General features: G+C 42.6%; 1 protein-coding gene across 2 annotated transcripts; it reads right to left on the reverse strand.

The window, feature by feature from the left end:
• Positions 1 to 906: 906 nt before the first annotated feature.
• SMTNL2 (smoothelin like 2) lies at positions 907 to 14,584 on the reverse strand. 2 transcript variants are annotated; one of them, XM_057419997.1, is made up of 9 exons: positions 14,141 to 14,584; positions 9,574 to 9,658; positions 8,589 to 8,828; positions 7,858 to 7,911; positions 6,251 to 6,326; positions 4,110 to 4,280; positions 3,421 to 3,538; positions 1,954 to 2,105; positions 907 to 1,264 (listed from the first exon to the last, which is right to left on the reverse strand). In XM_057419997.1, exons 1-9 carry the CDS (start codon positions 14,543 to 14,545, stop codon positions 1,138 to 1,140), a joined length of 1,428 nt encoding a protein of 475 aa, XP_057275980.1. In that variant the 5' UTR covers positions 14,546 to 14,584; the 3' UTR covers positions 907 to 1,137. The 2 variants fall into 2 exon arrangements, with proteins under 2 accessions (XP_057275980.1, XP_057275979.1); XM_057419996.1 differs by having other exon boundaries at positions 8,589 to 8,831.
• Positions 14,585 to 20,092: the final 5,508 nt, after the last annotated feature.

Here is a 20,092-nt window from a genome sequence, read left to right on the forward strand (position 1 = left end):
GTTTTATTTTTAACATTCATTATGAAAACAAAACTCTGCTGATTTATCAAAGAAAAAAACAGAAAGGGTGACACATGACCTTTTTGTTCAGTAAATCTGGGATAATCCTAATGCACTGTAGTTTTAACACTGATTTAACCAAAAAGGGAAATTAGTCCAAGGCATTTCAAAACTCCCACCCTTCATACTTTCTCGGCATGTTGCCTGTCCACCTCTGAGTCAGCACGAGGACTGAGCAAGTCATCAAGACTTAATTCCCGTGCACACTGGAGAGTTGCTTTCCCCCAGAGTCTAGGCCAAAGCACATTACAGGCTTGCTTCTGAGTGTTCAGAGGATTTTGTACCTTGTTACACCCCCCCCCCCCCCCCCCCCCGTAATTCTAAATCATGCAAACACACTCTTATACACAGAAGAGCCCAGCTGTTGTTGTCCTTCATAATCAGGAAATAAATCCAGTACTGCAAGCAGAGGTTTTAGCAAGCCTTTAAGCAAATCACTTTAGATTTGACCATTACAGACAAATGCTGTTCTGTAACATGGTAGTTATCCATCACCCCAGTCAGCAGGCAAGAGGCTATGTTCTTGTTCGGCTTTAAGAGTACAGAACAATGCCTGTTTGATGTGTACATGTACTTATGCTATAGTGGGGGTTAGGGGTGGAGGAGAGGCAATAACACCCTAGCAGTTGAGTACTCTTGGAATTTTCATCTGCTATTTATTTTGTGCCATGCTTAACAGAGAAGTGCAATTGAAGACGCTATTTTCTGGAGTTTTACCTGTATTTTAAGAGCAGCAGTAACTTCGTAGCAGTCTGTGTCCGCAGCCTAACAGAGACAGGGACAGCAATTTAGCTTCCTGTGACCTTTAACAAATATTAAAAATCCAACCCTCTGGTAGCACCAGAGTTACTTTTCCCTGTGTTTTTTGCCTTTTAAAAATGTATTTCTGTATTACTGACAAATAACACTGATGTGATGCAACACTTCAGGGCATTGCTCAGCAGCACTTCAGTCAGCCACACAGCTGAACGTAAGCAAAGGGACAGTAAAAAGCAAGAAATAAGTGTTCCGTTTGCAAAATGCCACTCTTTCCGTTAGCAGGGTACTTAACCCTTCAGTCCAGAGGTGTCAACAGGTTTATTCAAAGTGTCGTAGATGATTGTATAGAGACTGGACATATGTGAAGACACACATGGGATCTGGCTTGTGACCCATCACCATCATGTCATCCACTTCTATCAGACGATCGCAATGAGCCATTTTCCTGTGGTAATGATAAAACAGATACAGTGAATCTAGAGTTAAATCTTGAAGCCTGTAACCAGTGCCAAGATTCATTTTCTGCTCTGATTTGAGCATCACTGAAGCATTTAAGAAATCCTGAGGTTTATCAGCAGCATTTCATTTTACTATGAAATGGTCAAACTCAGGTTAGAGACTTATTTTTGTGACCATGGAATATTCCAGTTCTTTCCCTCTTCTGTACTGGGATCTCTGATCCACAGCCCTGTAGGGCCTTTTTTTTTTTTTTTCATTGGCTGCCATTCACATCCCTGGTATCTGTAGCATGTAGCCCAATCTCACATTCACCTGCCCATTTCTCAGTAAGCAGGGTCATTCAAGCTTGCAAATCTTGAGTTTTTCTGGTTATAATATATGAAGTTCCAAAAGAATGGGGAAACATGAGAGGAGATGAAATGTGCCAATGAAGGCCCACGTGGCTGTGGCTTGTTTCCAGTGAATAACCCTGTGCCTGGTAAAACCACCTCTGACTCCAGACTGCTGAGGCTCATGTCCTATGCATTCTCTAGGCAGGGCTTTATCACCTTTTTTGGCATGACACATGTAAGCTAGTGATATAGTATCTATCACAATGATTAAACTCTTCACTGCTGCCCACCTGCATTAGACTTGAACTGGAAGCACTTCACAGAGATCTAATGTGATACTCACTCAGCCATGGTGAAGGCCAGCTCAAAGTTCTGCTTGCGATTAGCTGGGTCCAGCTTATTATAATCAAAAGCCTCAGGAAAGAAAGAATGCACAAGAGCACAAAATGCCATCCCATCATTCCAGCTTGAGGAGAAATTCTGGAGATCAATGTGCTGTCATAATGAAAAAATCATGCACGTTAATGCAGTATGGGTGAAGAAGGAAGTGCAACTGCTTTTGCTTACTGAAGTTTTCTGTCCTCTCCCACTAACCTAGGCAACAAAGCACAGGCTTCATGGTTTGTCTTTCCCTTTTAGTATATCCATTACATTATTTATATTCTGAGAAAAAACAGCACGCTCAGCAAATGAAAGCCTTTTGCCTGCAATGCTCAGATGCAAAGCAGACACACAGCCAAGCTGCCTGATCCAAACCCCAGTGAAAATACTGGGAAGAACGTGAGCTCTGGAGCAGGCCCAATGCACCAGCTGAGTATCTGTGAAAAGTTAGGATGCTGATTATCCCTGTAAAGCATTTAGAACTGAAGAACAGTTCGTTTTGTGGCTGTCAATAGCACTAGATAAAGATTATGCTTGCTTGCTTTGCTTTCAGTAAGGCTGAATTCAATGCCTGTTTACGCACAGACAGGAAGAAATATAGGAAGCATTACACCTCTTGCAAAACCTGATTCTTAGAACAAATGTTTATTGTTACTTTCCACTGCCACAGTGAAAAGAAATGTATTTGGGCTCCTGTCTCATGCTACTTTGCCATCATATAAAATTAAAGTCCCAGCTTTTCCAGTAAGCAACTGACAGTCATTTTCACTAGTTCTGCTTATGTATACTATAATTTAGAGTTCAGCAATAATAATGCATATTTTACAATAACTCTGAAAAACATATTACACACATGATTTTCTTTCTCATGGAAATTATTTTGGCAGTTTCAGTTTAAGGCCCGGTAAAATTCCTAAAATCTCAACTGCTGACTTTTTTTAGCTGTGCTGATGTTACCTCATAGAAATTAGCTCACTAACACCATGTGATTCAGCCTTAACTATTTACTACAAATTCACATGTCCAACACCAGTAGAGGGTACTTTGGTCTGCTGTGTAGCAAAAGGGCCACAGTCTCCACATACTGACAAAATGTCAGATCTTGCCATATACAATGAGAATGCAAAAGCCTGTAACTAAGAAAAAAGTGCAAGTGTATACTGAAGTCCTTATCCAGAAGCAGAAAAATGTAGGCTTTCAGACAAACACTAATGCATTGCTTTGACAGACATACAGAATCTCACTCACGCAATCGCTGTCTGGAAGTGTTGCCCATGCAAACCACGATGTTTGTGTTACCCACACAGAACTTGATGGCCTTGTGAAAGTTAACTCATTGTTTAGTATGTTTTACATGCACTTTTTGAGTACACTTTTTTGGCAAACTCTCCTGAGAAAGAAAGAGCTGAAAGTGCCAGTGTGTCTTCACCTTGTATCCTATGGTTTTTGAGCGACACCAGTCTAACAGAATTTGTTTAATGCTGCTAGCGCTGGCAACCGCAAAACTCTGCGACCTCTTCAGCTTAGCTCTGGATTCACCTTTTCCTCTGGAAAATTAACAGAGACCAGATTAAATTACATTCTAGAAAAATTTAAACCTACTTGTAAGCACCACCTACACAACCTTGCCCAGGTCAGCCCCTGTCCAGGTGATATTTGAGAAACATCTTGCTGAAACCAGTTTGTTGGTCCTACAAGAAAAACTGATTTCCATTTCCCTAATGACAGGACTGATTCCAAGCCTCTTCTATTTAAATTATACCCCCGACATGGTACATAGAGAACAGTCCATGCTTTCGGTCCTTAGTGAATGGCAACACAAAATGACTGTATTCCTAGCCTCTTTTAATAACAGAGAAGGCATCTTCCACAGCACTCTCTCCTGATAAAAGGCACTTGCTTCTTCAGCTGAACACCTTCAAAGCCAGGAGAACATATAGATGTGAATTCCCAGCATCCAGTCTGTGAAGTCAGGGAAGCTACACATGACCTTGTATTGTCCTTAGCTCAAACTCCTACGTTGAGAGTCAAGTCCTCTCACCCAGCTGTCCTCTGCTGGTAATCAACAAATTATTTTCCCATTAACAAACCCATGCTGGAGATGAGGCTTCAACATACCTTCCAGCTCCATATTCAGATTTGTCGAAAAGCGCTTTCCTGGCCTGTGTTCCTGTAGCCCGTGGGAGCGTTTGAGACCGCACCAGTTCTCGCCTCCTTTCAACTTGGCGCTGTACAGGGGGAGGAGAGGAGTGAGAGCTGGGGTTCACATCACAGTAACTGTCAGTGGCACTGGAGAAACATAACATGGAAAGTATATTGTTAAACAAAATGCCTGGTGCTGCTAGAAGTCAGCATAAAGATCCAACTGTTGCCTACTCTAAACCTCCCAAAAGAGCTGTTTCAAGAGGACCTGAATGAGTGAAAAGCAATTTAAGTAAAAATCAAGGTACTTTTACAAATAATACACAGCTGGACAAGTCACAAATGCCAAGAACAAACACAACAGAAAAAAAAAACCAAACAAACCAAAAAACCAAACCAAAACCCCACAAAACCAAAAAGAAAAAACCAGCCCCACTGCAGCCCCCGAGCAGCACTAACTTCCAACTTTGGAGTTCCTGAGAGGGTAAATTACATTTTAAATATGGAACTTGATGAGTAATTCAGAAAGTACTTTTCAACTTTTGAGTTAGAGTACACAGAATTCTGAGCTTGGGTCAGTGTTGCTTTGCTGACCACACACTGGTCATTTGACAGAGAAATATAGGATTATATTCTAATTTGTGTTTATTTGAGCCGTAAACCACTTCACCAGCAACAGACCACATTTGGAAATGTTCCCCATGACAGAGATGGGGAAACTGAGGCAAAGAGCAATTAATCAGTGTCACACATTAATTTCTGGTACAGATGGAGGTCAGATCTGACAGCAAGTTCTCTAGGGTGCTCAGTGTATCATGACTCAAATATGAAAGTGTGGATGTTGGAACTAACTCAGAAGAAATCTAATGACAAATTTGGCATAATTTTCAAGGCAGATGCAAGCCCCATTTAAGAGATTTAAATTAGCTGCCCTCCCATTTTTCATGATGGATATTTTGCATGCTGAGGATACCTGGATATGCCAGGAGTAATTGTGATACCTTGTAATCCTATACTAAGCAACTGTTACTCCAAGTTAATCCAGAATGTGTAGCAGTCCTCAGCAATGCATTTATACACAAACTAAACTCTAGGCTAGCCAAACTAATGATATTTGATGGCAGTTATACACTGGTTTCCAAAAACAAGCCCAATGTACAAATTTCAACACAGATGAGTATTTTAACAAGTATTTTCAAAGGGCCTGACAACTTGCTCCTCCTAACAAAAATCCACTGCTGACACTGAGAGTTTCATTGACTAACTCTGTAACAGTGCTGAAATCCACAATTAGGACTGCTTCAAATTGCCCTACGAAAGATTTTTATCCCTTCCCATCTCTGCTCCATTTAGCCCTCAGGAAAGCTCACAAACTTTAATGGGCTTAAATACAGCATCTGGAACTCACCTGTTCTTTGGTGCACTGGAGTGGCAGCCTGAAGAAGCCTCCCAAAACCAAGGGAACCAAAAGTGCTAAGGCTATCCAATGCTTCAATCATGGGTGAGATGTTGATACATAGCCTACCAGATGTGTCATGCAAAGAAAGCTGTGAGGATCAGCTGAGATATGGCACTAGCACAGGAACCAGAGGCACAAAAGAGCAGTCATGCGAGGATTTTAGAGAGTCCTGAAGCCAGACATATAGGATCTTATATAGGGCACATTGCTAATTTCACATGACAAGTGCAATCAGTAGATAACCTGCTACGCCAGCTACAGGTACAGCTAGAAATAAGGAACTGTTTAACCTGAGACGATTCAGGTTATGATTCAAGCACTGCCATGTTGAACAAAAACTACTATTATACAGTACATCACTAGAATGGTTTTAGTACAGGTAGTGTGATTATTCCAGTAGTCATTGATGGGTTATTCCCTGAAAGTAGAAATGTTGTTAAGAGGAATATGCCCATTTACATGTTGATGGACACAGTACACACACAGAATGTATTAACTAGGTTAATGTAATGGGGCAAGTAGGTTAACATACAATTATACATTCAACACTTAAAATACACCATCTGGGACTCACCTGTCCTCCACACCAGCAAAACACCTGTCCCTTGAGACTATACTGACCACAATGGCCTAACAAAATGTGTAGTAAAATGCGTACCTTTCATCAGTTTTGGTTCCACTACTTGTCCCATAGCTCACAGTTGAGTCAGATTTAGTGACAGAAGTAGTATTCTCTGTATAAAAGCAGGAAAGACAAAAATACATTAGGGCAGAAACTTGTTTTATCTCCTTTCCTCATACATTTCCAAACCATTTCCTGAAAGATAGCCACACACTCACCACAGCAAACAGCTGGAGGCCTGTCTAACTTCTAGTTTTATCTAATAAACTGGGAAGGGATCTTCCCAAGGGGTTTAATCCCCCTGCAAAATCACTGCCCTGCAGCAAGGATGATATAAACATGCCAGAAAGGGCTGTGAGAAGATGCTTTTGATAAAACTGCATTGGGAAGGTTTGATCATTTCTGTCCCTTGTGCAGACCTCAAGAGGAGGGTACGCTGCCATTGACAACATTCCAGTAAATGGAAGAAATTGTGCTACAGCTCATCTTGCAGTAGGCATTCTGGTAGACGTAAGTAGCCCTAGGAAGTCTGCCATGACTGAGAGCATAATTTAAATTACCTAATTTTCACCAGGAAATGTTTTAAAGTCGAACAGACTGCAAGGGTTGCAAAGATGGCTTCAGACCATCACATCCTCCAGAGGTTTTACTTTTTGTGCTTTGCCTCTTATAGGCCAGCTCTGGACACCAGCTATGCTCTGTAAATGCACAGCAACAGAGTGACTTGCCCATTTTTAACGCACTAAAGCCAGAACTTGTTGCATAAGCCAGCAACTCATTTACTGAAGGCCCCTTCTACGTATGAAGAAAGACTGCATCTTAGAAGCAATCCAAGCTGATTACTGTCAGCAAGACTCTCTGAAAATGCGAACTCTCCCCACTGCTTATTAAAGGAATTCAGATCAATTAAATTTCTCATGTAAAATGCCCTAGTAAATGCCAACATACAGATGTGACAAAGTTGGGACCACAAACACTTGCCAGAAATTTATGCAAATCTCAGGTGATCCCCATTCTAGCTGAGCTACATCTTTGCTAAACTGACATTGAGACCACTGTGAAATGCCAGTATATGGTATAGACAGTAAAAGCTTGGTGACATCAATTAAAAATACTTTTGGATAGAGCTCAACTCATCTATTTCAACTGAAATTGAAAATTCCAAAGTAATTTTGTCCTTTGGCACATTGATACATGAAGAAGACTACTTACTGCTATTCTGCTCAAGGAATTTGCTTCACCATCCATAGGGTGGGCTCACCACTTTCCAACTGTCATTACCTTGATTTCAGGCACAGTTTTCACTTGGTCAGCTGAAATCTTCACTGCTCAGACTGTGTTCTGCCACACTTTCCTGGCACCTATTTTTTCCACTGCAGAGATTGCCTAACAGTACACATGCACACTTCTGTGCAAACAAGGACAAGTACCCCTTGCTTTGAACAGATTGAGAATCTGATACAGTGGAACAATCATCCATAATACCTGGGAAACTGAACCTGCATGCAGTCTTGTTAGCAATTTTAATATTACCATGTACCTATTAATTGGAACTATATGCTCACATCAAAATCCCCCAGACGTGGAACATGGAATCCCCCTCAATTTGTGTTGCATATGGACATGCTGATAAGAACACTCACCTCCAGTAGCAGATGAACCCACTGTTGTCACCATACTTGAATTCCAGGCCTTCACTGAAACAGCAGAAAAAAAGATAGAGGCTTTGCTTTAATAAAATACAAATTAAAAGAATAATCTGCAAATAATCCCTCTCTTGCTGGCAATTCAATCTGATTTCTCTCTAATTTCTGACCAACAGATATAGTCTGATCTGTGCCACCATCACTAAATGTACATGAAATACAGCGACTTCAATATGAATGAGCTTTATTTAAAACACAACAAAATTAACTAAATTAAGATGTAAGTACAATTCTGAAATCACTTTGACTTGTGTGTATGTGCCAGTCTGCTGTTGGTCATTCCTCCCTCCAAATCTTAAGCCCTTCAGCCAAATACCCACCTAACTTCTCAAGGGATCTCAGGTCTCAGAGCACTAAAAATTCCTGTGAATTTCATTAAAATAGCATTGAAGAGATACTTATTCAGTAACTGAGCTAGAAGATAGCCTGCGCTATAAACTTAACTATATCAGGCAGCAAAAATTTTCAGCATATATGACATTACAGCCTAAAGCTGAATCTAGGACCCACAATTTTCTAAATCAGGGTGTCCCACCATGAGATATGTAGTGTAGAAGTGAAGTTTCATAAGTACCACTAAGTCATAGGACAAGTCCTGTAGCACCAGTTGCTTCAAGTAAAGAAATGGGTCACAGCTTCATCAAACAAATTATTTTTATCTCTCTTACCTGACTGGCTGGAAGTTTTCGTTGCCATTGCACTTTTGCTCTTGCTCTGTCCCAGCAGGCCAGCAGATGCATTAGTTGTTCCTGTTGAACAAACAGTCTCTCCTGAAAACTTCTCTGGTATCCTGGTTACTGCAGTAACGGGAAGATGGGGCATCTGTAAGGTGATTGCAGGGGCATGGGCTTCAGGGGATGTCTCTGACATGTGAAAAGAGGTCAGTTCATGGGAGACTTTTGCCTGACCTACTGGGTAAGAAGAAAAGGAGAGAGGAAGTAAATTTATTTGCAGATTTGTAACAAAGTTAAAAAAAAAATGTGCATGCAACAACTTTATTTTACAAGTTATTGTAATTATTGCTCCTACTTCTCCCTGTGCAATGTTAATACCATTTACAGCATGCTGTAGAACCAACCCTAGTGTAAGTGATCCTTGCAGCAATCATACCTGTCCTACATGAATCTCAACTTCTACAGATCATCAGCCCACTAGCAGCTGCATTTGCTAAACACCTCCTCTTCCCCTGTGCAGCTCCCACCCCCAGTCTCCTGCTGCGGGTTACGGGTCAGCATTATTGCTCTTTTCATGGTTTTATGAAATGCTGCATGCCTGTTTTCTCTAAAATGGAGACAGCAAGTTCTTCCTCCACCTAAGGGTAATGGATGCGGACAGGTAATTTGCAAAATATTTTGGGATGCAAGGCTACAATGGCACTCAGGATAGCAGACCTTATAATCATTAGTGCCCCAAGATAATGTGACTGTAGTCATCTCTACTTCATGAAACACCATAGAGCACACTTAACAATAAAGTTTAAAAGTTAAACTCCTAATTAGGAAATAAAGTTAAATTGTATCAGTTCTACAATACAATACCCATGCTGAAACCGTATCAGATTCTAATGCTTCCAGCATGTGAGGGCTGCTCTATGACTGCCAGGATCAAGTTATTTTACAAGTATTGCTATTTCATTTCATGTCCTGCTCCTACCTGAAGACTGATGACCATTTTCAATGATGGAAGAACTAAAAACTCTTCTGAACTCAGATTTGTGGCGGTCATCCAGATCTACACTCTGTCAGAACAGACAAGAGACATGACAGCTAAATTTCAAACAGCAGAAAAAGTTAAAAGAATATCCAGAAACACATGCCAAGAACAGGCCCCCCCTTGTGCTATTGACCACAACATAAGAAGGGAACTATCTAACCCCAAGAGCCAAACCTACAAACTATGTATTGGCAATGCAGGACTTACATCAATTTTCACATGCTTGTCCTCAAAGACCCCATGCACTTAGGAGGAGCCTTCCACTTTTGTTAGAGATATCAGAATCCACTGTGAAGGCGATACACAGAGGAGACACCGAGATTACATTAAAACACTTGATGCTCTGCAGGTTTTTTTCTGTTTGTTGCAGACACCACCACCCCCCCCCATTCTGATAATGTACTATAAAAGCATTACATAAACTAAATGTGATCCTAGAACTTTACAGCTGCATTATAATCTGCAACTTCTGTATGGAGACCGTTTCTGGGAGAACCACCATATTTTTCCCTATGATTGCCAATACAATTCCAGAAAATCAGCTAAGAATTTCTTTCCCCATTGGTTCATGAGTGTGTGTGCAAAAAATTATGAGAGTTATCCAGTTTCATGGGAACTAAAGAAAGAAGAAAGTGCTTTACAGACACGAAGTTATTTCAATTAAAAAATGTAGTTTCCAAAAAGCAGCACATACAAGCTGTAGAGTGAAATTCCCCAACAGAAAGGCCATTCAAAAGTTTCAATTTATTCTAGACATATATTTAGCTACCAGATTGGCCAAAAGATTTTACAAATAAATAAGTAAATCTGTAATGTGCTTTTATAAACATAATCAAAAATTCTTATAAACTCAATCCAAACCAGTTTTGTTTTTAAAGACAGACAAAAAGACTTAAGATAGATTACTGAAAAAGATTTTATACTATAGGTAATTATGAAACCAACAGAACATAACAGAAAAGAAGTGGGGTGTTTACTTGTGAGAACTTAATTTGTCTCTGCTTTTCATACACAGGAAATACAGAGCAAGAGTAGTTTTACTTATTTATTACATAGTTTCATCACAAACTGTTAATTTATTTATAGGCTGGAAAACTATATCCCATGTAAAATACAGACACCATCATGATCAATCCAAGATAAATCAAGAAAAGTAAGTTTCACAGACCTTGTCTGCTGTTTACACTGATTCAAAACTAGCTAAGGACACCACACAAGGCTAACACAACTTCATGATTATTTAAAAGCACTTATCTCTGCTAGATGCTGCAGAGTGCACAGACTGTTAACATCCATTACTTGAGATACTAGAACTTTCATTACCTCAAGTACAAATCCCAGACAAATCCTGGTAACTATGGTCTGAGATCTTGCTAAGAGTTTGTTTACTAGCAGTAGATTACAGTAAGGCAGCCTAAACAGTTTCTTTTCAGAGTACACAGTTGCAGGCTTAGATTCTGATCCTCCTAGATATTGAAGTGTCAGTCTCCAACTGGTTTCTTTGGAACACAGGCAGACATTGCAGGATTTGAGCTAAATGCTTACACTACTCAAGTCAAGGAAAATCCTTCTCTTGACTTAAATGTTGGGCCCTATGTTCCCAGATGCACTTATGTGCTCCACTAGATAAAGCATGGAGGTTGAATGATGCACCAAGACATTCCTGAGTCTAAACCACTGAAACATGAGACTTCTTTTTCTTTTTTAAACAACCACCATCACTGCTCAGATACTCAATAACACAACACCATGGTTTAGCACAATGTGCTTACAGCCCCAGTAACAAGACTGACAGATTTTCACTGACTTCCAAAGAAGGCTTCAGATGCACCTAAGATAGCTGGAAGTTGGAACGTCCATTTCACAACGAAGTTAGCTTCCCTTAAGATACACAAGTTCTACAAATCAAATCCATAATGAAGTTCAGTATATCAACTCGTACTAGAACTTCTGCTTCCTTTTAATTTTCCTCTCTCTTATTTAAAAAGGAAGGAAAATAAACTAGATTGGGAAGTTGGAATGTTCAAACCACCCAGAACTTTCTCACAAGCAAAAGCACAATTCTGCTATCTAAGCTCCACTGATTTTTGTAGCATCTCTCCCATTTTGAGGCTTCATTACAGTCAGGTTTTTAGAAGGGGTCACATCCAACAAAGCTGCATTCTTCAGTTACTCAGCATAGTCCCAAAAGGAATGATAAGTTCTGCAAAGCTAGTCTGCAAACTTTTTCACATCACCATAAAAACAGCTTCTTTAAAATAACATTTGTCTCTCCTAATAATAAAAAAATACTTTCCATTTTTATATCATCTGCTATTCTCACAGAGAATGCTTCCATACGCACAGTCTAACTTACTGCTGCTAAACTGGATCTGTCATTGTATTCAGATCTTTTAATCTGTGAAAATAAAATTTTGAAACTTTTATATTTGTCAGAACGTATTATGCATAAGAAAATTCAGTAACTGAGTTTACAAGTATTCAATATAATTCCAGTATTTTGCTAGAAATGTTGAGGGCAACAGAACACAGCCTTTTGTTGGGATAAACACTGCCATCAACCACACAGTAAAAAGGAACTCAGCCAATAAAACTCTTCAGGAACAAAAGAGAGCATCTTTATTTGCTACTATGTCCATGTCAGCATTATTTGTTCCTCGTATCTTATAGAAGTACTTCCTAAGGCTAGAATTGCCACCAGTTTTTATCACAAGTGCTCATTTATCTGAAAACATAAACAGTGTCATTTATGGTACTCTGCTCCAAGTGATGTGGTCATATAAACCACAAACTGCAAGCACCTGAGGGAACACTTTCTTCATTACAGAGAATCTGGGTGACCAGCACAGCAGCCAAGGCTTGCTCTTCACCCATGTAGGCACAGCCACATCAGAGCCTTACCCACAGAATCATGTTTTCACTGCATGCATTTGGTGTGTGTAGCCCTAGCCACGCCTCCCATAGCTCTCAGTACTGAAATTCCTTCTCGGTCAGCTATGCTAACCTGGGAACTTGTCCAACCTTCCAGGGAAAATTGCTGTGAGGGCACTGAATTACTATCAGTACCTAAGTGATCTTCCCTGAACCCTGAAAGCAAAGTGAGAGAGAAGGTTCCAATTCCAAAAGCTCATTCTGTGCTTTAATGCAGACCAATACCTAAAGCCGAATATTGCCATAACCCTGATGCAAGACTTCTCACAGTGTGAAGTACACACTACAATGTGCGCAGAGGCAATGAGGCTGGTGAGATGGTGTGAGGAACCACATCCCTTTGTCCCTTCCCTTCGCTCAGCTCACTTCTGTTCCTTGTAAAACAAACAGGTGTGGATAGCTTCATGGAACAAAAGGGGACAAATCTACAAGCTGTGTGCATGCTACTTACCCCTATCATGCAGGGGAAAAGGCAGCAGTTGCCACAACCATGTTGAAACAACACATCAAGCAACAGCTTTACCCTTCCACTTGCCCAGCTGCGGGAAGCCCTAAGTGCCCATTCTTGAGTCAGTAGGCACAAAAAAGGCTAGAACACAACAGACTCCCTGCTCATTCCCACCAACTTGAGTTCATTTCCAAGGTTTTATTTTCCATCCCCAAAGCCTGGAGAGACCACAGACCTGCTTTTCACACTCAGTCTTGAAGACCCCTCTAGACATGGCTTAATGAAGATTACACAAAATAGGCTGTCATCTGTGAAAGCCAGGTCTCTATCATCAGACCATTTGTGTGAGTGAATCATGATGTACTGTCTGGCTGCCACCTCCTGGTGTCAAAGATTGCACAGGAGCTCTCAATTCTTTCCATAAAGCCCGACACATAGAAAATGTATTACACAAAACATCTCAGTGCCAGATGAGTTGCCCACTAACTAGGGTTTCCATGTACCAAGTTTCACGGCTCCAGTACGCTGCAAAGAGAGTTTTATCACTGGGAGGAATGCGTCTGTACTAGTTTAAGTCGTGGAGACCATAACAGCTTTCTTGAGGCCTCCTCTCATGGACCAGCTGCAGCAGTGCAGGACAGTGGCCATGCAGCAAAACTGCCTCACTGCAGGATGCTAAGTCAGTATCTTAGGAAAACATGTTACTGCCTGCTCCATGCTAAGCTGTTCTCCTTTGTGAGCTTGCCAACTGGCAAATAGCACTGCTGGCACACAGACCCCCCTTAATCAAGTCCAGAAAGATGCACAGATGTCCCTGTACATATGTGCATTGGCAGCTGAGACTGCCTCAGCTTCTCTTCTCACTTCTAACCACGCTGACAGGTTGCTCCCACTCTAACCAGGATCCCAGTGTGACCAAGCAGTGCCGTAATCAAGAACATCTCCAGGTGACACCAAAGCCAAGCCCATTTCTCAGAGCACCTCCCAAAAGTCCCTTGACCCTGCACTGCAAAAGAGCCCCATGCCCCTGACGCTCCCCTGCGCCAGCGCAAAGCTCGGGAACACCCGCGAGGCAGCTGCTCATGCAGCCTCTCGTCCTCCCAGCTCCCGGCCGCGGCCGGCACTTACTTGGCTCCGGCCGGTAACCGCCAACTTGGCATGGCTAGAAAACCTGCCGCCAGCCGAACCGGGTCCCGGAGAGCCGGGTCCCGCGGCCTGGGGCCTCCGCACCGCCTCGTCCGCCCACTCCTGCGGCAGCCCCGCCGACCGGCCGAGGGCCTCCACCTGCCGGGACAGGCGCTCCAGCTGCGCCCGCAAGCGCCGGTTCTCCTGCTGCAGCTCAGACACGCTGTGCGCCAGGGGGCTGGCGAGGCGCAGCACCTCCTCCACCTGCCGCCCCACGCCTTGCTTGAACACCTGGATGTCCACGTGGATCTCGCGCACGGCGCCCCGCAGTGCATCCTCGTAACGCCCCAGGGCCTCGCAGACGTCCTGCGGTTCTCGGTTGCTCGGATCCTCCGGCTCGCCTGCCATGGTGCCTGCTGACCGCAGGCTGCGCGGCCAGTGAAGCGGGGGAGGTCGGGAGCCGCTGGCGGCAGCCGCCCGGCCGCCTCGCCTCGCCTCCCCTCCCGCCGCCGCTTTTCTTCCCCTCTCTTTGGAGGGCGCGGGCTGCCCTAAGCTCGGTCCCCACAGCCGCCGAGCCCGCGCCGCTCTGCGTGTGCTCGGCGGGTCGGGTAGATGCAATTTCAGGCCGCACGGTGAAAGGGGAGGGAGAAGGGGCGGGGGCACTGCCTGGTACACAGCTGCCCAGGGCTGTGAAGGCCTGAGGGCTGGGCGAAGTGGGCTGTGGGCGGGGCGCCGGCGCCGTGGGGCAGGAAGGATGGGGCTCGGTGAGGAATTGTTTAGAGACAGGAGGGAGGAGAGGAAGGGTGAGTATCTGGTTTTTCACAGGTTGTTTGGATGATGATACCTAAGTGCACACATTTTATCTCTTCCTGGAGGGGGGAGCAGCGAGGTAAACGGAGAGGAGAGCTGTCTCTGGGGGAACAGAGACAGGAATGAACCTTTAGACACACATGCTGAAGGCTCAGATGTCCTGTCATGGACCCAAACCCGTACACCTCCCTCCCTCCCCCGCTCACTCTCACACTCTATGGGCTGCTATTTGATGGGTGTTAATATTAAGCTGCTAAATCATCCTGCAGATCCAGGATTTGTGCATGTAACACGTTTTGGTCAAAACAGCCCAAGCCACAGTGGGGTTTACTCGTTATTGCATACTGCAGCACAGGACAGTACCTCATGCTGAAAGCCTCATGGGAAAAGGTAATCTGGAAGACACTTTAAACAAATCTACACCATCAGAGTTAGCCTGTACGTGTTCGGCTCCACCTTTTTTGGTAACATGCAAGATTTACCATATGATGGAATCATTTTCTGTATGTAGTATTTACCCCATTTGTCTAAGATACTGCTAACTTTAAATACCAACTGAGCTCTTCCTTTTTTCCAGTACCACTGAATACATTCCTTTTTCTTGTCCTCCCCTTCTCTTACCCCAAGCTCTTTTGTGGGACCTATTTGACAGCATTGAAACACAACTGTAGAAAAATTACAATGTCTTAAAAGATTATGTTTGCTTTCTTACAGAAAGGACTCATTTAACAGTTGTCAACAGTTGTTCTCAGAACAGTCAGTAGCAAATAGCTCAGCCTGTAAATTTAGAACGAGCCATGAAAGCTGGAGGAATTCTTTATCGACTTTTTACCCCACCTCCAGCCTTGGAAGGGTTTAAGTCAGTATGTATAAAACCCTAGAGTAATAATAACAGGAGTCAATTACCACTTGCTCATAGGTCATTTCTTAACATACACAACCTTATCTAATGTACATCTGTATGTGAAGAGCTGACACCTATCAACTGTTATCTAATGGCACTAATACTGTAATTTTTTGGAAAATATTCCTCCCTTCATGGTAAAGCTTTCCATTTTAACAATATTTTTTAAATTACTAAAGGATGTTTGGATGTTTATGCTTTTCCAGAGAATATTAATCTACTTGAAAGTTCAGTTTTCTGATAAAAGGTGTTTTGAAAGAATTTTTCAACCCATTCTCAGCAGGGTCTAGCAGAGCCAAGAAGATTTTTTTTGTTTGGTTTGTTTTTTTTTTTGTTTCCAAACTCAGCAACCATAGAATAATCATACAGAATAATCATAAAAACTCAGTATTTTAAAACTGCCTCTCATTCATGCATTTAGAAGAATTTGCAGTACAGGCTGGGATACCAACAATTCACAGCAAATTCAAGTTACAACTTTAATTCTCTGTCTCTGCCCTACCACAAATGAGGAATTTGCTTCATACTTCAGTAGTCTAAAACCACACTCACCTTTCTGTTCCTATTTGGAGTCTCCTGCTTTTGAGCTCTTGAAGCTGGACACAGCATGGGAATATGTTAGTCTCAAAGTCTCTCAAACCAGATAGTATTGTAAGTAAATACTATAAGTGAAGCCCAAACCAAATAATATGATTCAAAGATGGAAACAAAACACTTAGATCCTGAGACCTTAAATTTATCTAAGAGATTTTGATGCCCAAATCATAATAGGAATTTGATGCTCAGCTCTCCTTAACTGACTCAGTATCTGATGCTCTTTTTCTTCAATCAAATCTTATCAGGAAATAAGCTTTGTCTTGAAGTACAAAAATGACCTAGGAAATTACAGACCAGTGAGTCTCACCTCTGTACCTGGCAAAATCTTGGAGCAGATTCTCCTGGAAGGCATGCTAAGACACATGAAAAACAAGGTGCTTGGTGACAGCCAGCATGGCTTCACTAAGGGGAAATCCTGCCTGACCAGTTTGGTGGCCTTCTATGATGGGGCTATGGAACTGACGGACAGGGGTAGAGCAGTTGATGTCATGTACCTGGACTTGTGCAAAGCATTCTGCACTGTCCCACACAACATCCTTGTCTCTAAATTGGAGCGACATCAATTTGATGGATGAACCACTCGGTGGATAAAGAACTGGCTGGATGGCTGCATGCAAAGAGTTGTGGTCAATAGCTCAATGTCCAGCTGGAGACCAGTAACCAGTGGTGTCCCTCAGGGATCGGTGTTGGGACCGGTCTTGTTCAACATCTTTGTCACTGACATGGACAGTGGGATTGAGTGCGCCCTCAGCAAGTTTGCCAATGACACCAGGCTGTGTGGTTCGGTTGATACCCTGGAGGGAAGGAATGCCATCCAGAGGGACCTCGACACACTTGTGAGGTGGGCTGATGCCAACCCTATGAAGTTTAACCATGACAAGTGCGAGGTCCTACACCTGGGTCAGAGCAATCCCAGGCACAGCTACAGGTTGGGCAGAGAAAAGGTTCAGAGCAGCCCTGTGGAGAAGGACTTGGGAGTGTTGGTTGATGAGAAACTGAACATGAGCCGGCTTCAGTGTGCGCTTGCAGCCCAGAAAGCAACCGTATCCTGGGCTGCATCAAAAGGAGCGTGACCCGCAAGTCAAAGGAGTTGATCTTGCCTCTCTGCTCTTGTGAGACCTCACTTGGAGTATTGTGTGTATTTCTGGTGTCCTCAACATAAAAAGGACATGGAACTGTTGGAACAAGTCCAGAGGAGGGCCACAAGGATGATCAGGGGACTGGAGCACCTCCCGTATGAAGACGGGCTGAGAAAGTTGGGGCTGTTCAGCCTGGAGAAGAGATGGCTGAGTGGAGACCTCGGAGCAGCCTTCCAGTATCTGAAGAGGGCCTATAGGGATGCTGGGGATGGACTGTTCATTAGGGACTGTAGTGACAGGACAAGGGGTAATGGGTTAAAACTTAAACAGGGGAAGTTTAGATTGGATATAAGGAAGAAATTCTTTCCTGTTAGGGTGGTGAGGCACTGGAATGGGTAGCCCAGGGAGGTTGTGAATGCTGCATCCCTGGCAGTGTTCAAGGCAAGGTTGGATGAAGCCTTGGGTGGCATGGACCAGCGTCCATGGAACATATTACATTCCACAGCCTATCTCAAATAGACAGTTTAGCCGTCTTAAGGCAAGGTTCTGTTTGGAAAGTTGTCACTGAAAAGTGGTATGGTTAAGCACCAAACTAAGGATAAAACAAACACGTTTTAAGTTCAGAACAAAATCTGTTCAATTTACATAAAGGAGCTTTGAATTTGTCTTTAAATAAATGCCAATCCAACATGCTCACCACAGGCTTTGATAAATAAGTTTGAGTTCCTTCCATCTGATGCCCCACCTGGAGTGAAAACGTACAAGAGGCTACAGGATGCTTGTTCTGTCTCCTGTGTAAATCCACTGCCTTCAGTGGTCCTGGTCAGGAACTATAGACTAGAGTAATATGAGTGTCTGACTCTTGTGCAAGTATGAATAATCCTCTTGAAAACTGATCTGTGCCCAGTAGAACAGCTAGGGTATGCAATAGTTGCATGATCATTTTCCCAGCGTTGCCCAAGGAAGTTAATAATTTTGCATTTCTAAGACGAGAACAGAAACACTTCTACAAATCTATTAAGATTCCTGCAAAGAGGAAAAGGAAAAAAGGAGAAGGGAAAGGGGAAAAAGAAAAAATGAGTCAGTTTAATTTGGGTGCCGGACAGGAAATAACTCTGTCTCACACAATCATGGAATCATGGAATGGTTTGGGTTGGGAGGGACCTTAAAGCTCATTCAGTTCCAACCCTTGCCATGGGTAGGGACACCTTCCACTAGAGCAGGTTGCTCCAAGCCCCATCCAACCTGGCCTTGAACACTGCCAGGGATGGGGCAGCCACAGCTTCTTTGGGCACCCTGTGCCAGTGCCTCAGCACCCTCACAGGGAAGAACTTCCTTATATCTAAGCTAAATTTCCACTGTTTAAGTTTGAACCCATCACCTCTTGTCCTATCAATACAGTCACTGACGAAGAGTCCCTCTCCAGCATAATCTATTAAATGTTCCAAGCTTTATTTTACAGTAAAGCTTTATTTCACTATATATCAATGGTTTTAGATGAGTGTGTGTTTGTGTAAACCTGTATAGCTGTTCTGGCAGATCTGCACTGATCCATTGCCATAATTTTTTTCCCTAGTGGTTCAAATCTGACCAACACAGTGCTCTAGTACAACAATACTAGACTAAAATAGCTTCATTTGCAGTGCTAAGCTCTAAACTGTTTTCCCTGTGGTTTGAGAGTGAAAATTTGGCACATCAAGCAAGCCACAATATCTTACAAATTAAACTTCATCCAAACAAATTGAACCCACTCCTCTAAACACAATAAGGAAATTTATATCCAAGCCTTTGGATTTACATCATTGTTGATTATCTGCTAGCATACACAGAACATGATGAAACAGGTGCTTAATCACTTGCATAAAAGGAACCTAAAATAAATATAAATCCATATTGGTTGGCTAGTTCTGCATGTTCCCTTTAACATGTACGTCTGACCTTCAGATTTGTGAAAGAAAAAGATTTCTTTAGTCTTGGGTGTTCACAGACTACTTCCACTGCATAGTAAACTGCATTTAATAATATTTTCATAGCACTGTGGTTTTACAAATACATGCATAGCTATAGTATTATTTTGCCAGAATCCATTTAAGGAGCATGCTCAAATACATATTCAGTGGCAAATAGTGACAAGAATATAATGCCCACACACACTGGGGGTACTTTTCTTGGAGTTTTAATGGGTCACTTCTTAAATATGCATGAAATGGTAAAATTCCACTGAATTCAGTGGAAGGAGGGTGAGCTACATTGGATGAGGGCCTCACTACACCTCTATAAATCACTGAGGGAATTTTTTAACACTTTGGATCTGATGTAGACATTCACTTGGCGTAAACATCTGGAACATACTTGGATTTTCTGTTGGTGTGAGAGGGCTGTGCAGCTATCTCTTTCAAGGTTTTTGAAAGTTTTAAGGTTTTTAAAATCTGACATCCTTCCCGTATTGAGAGGGCAAGCTTTTTAAGCAGGTCTTTAATTCAAAGGAGCCCTGCTCAACTAAAAGGCATCCTGTGTCTGGATGCAGCTATTGCCAGTTCCCTGATGCAGGACAATGGTATACAC

Source organism: Pezoporus wallicus, unplaced genomic scaffold (genome assembly GCF_028554395.1).
Source record: "Pezoporus wallicus isolate ANWC-B61680 ecotype Strahan unplaced genomic scaffold, APGP_CSIRO_Pwel_v1 contig_12814, whole genome shotgun sequence".
Classification (NCBI taxonomy): Eukaryota; Metazoa; Chordata; class Aves; order Psittaciformes; family Psittacidae; genus Pezoporus; species Pezoporus wallicus.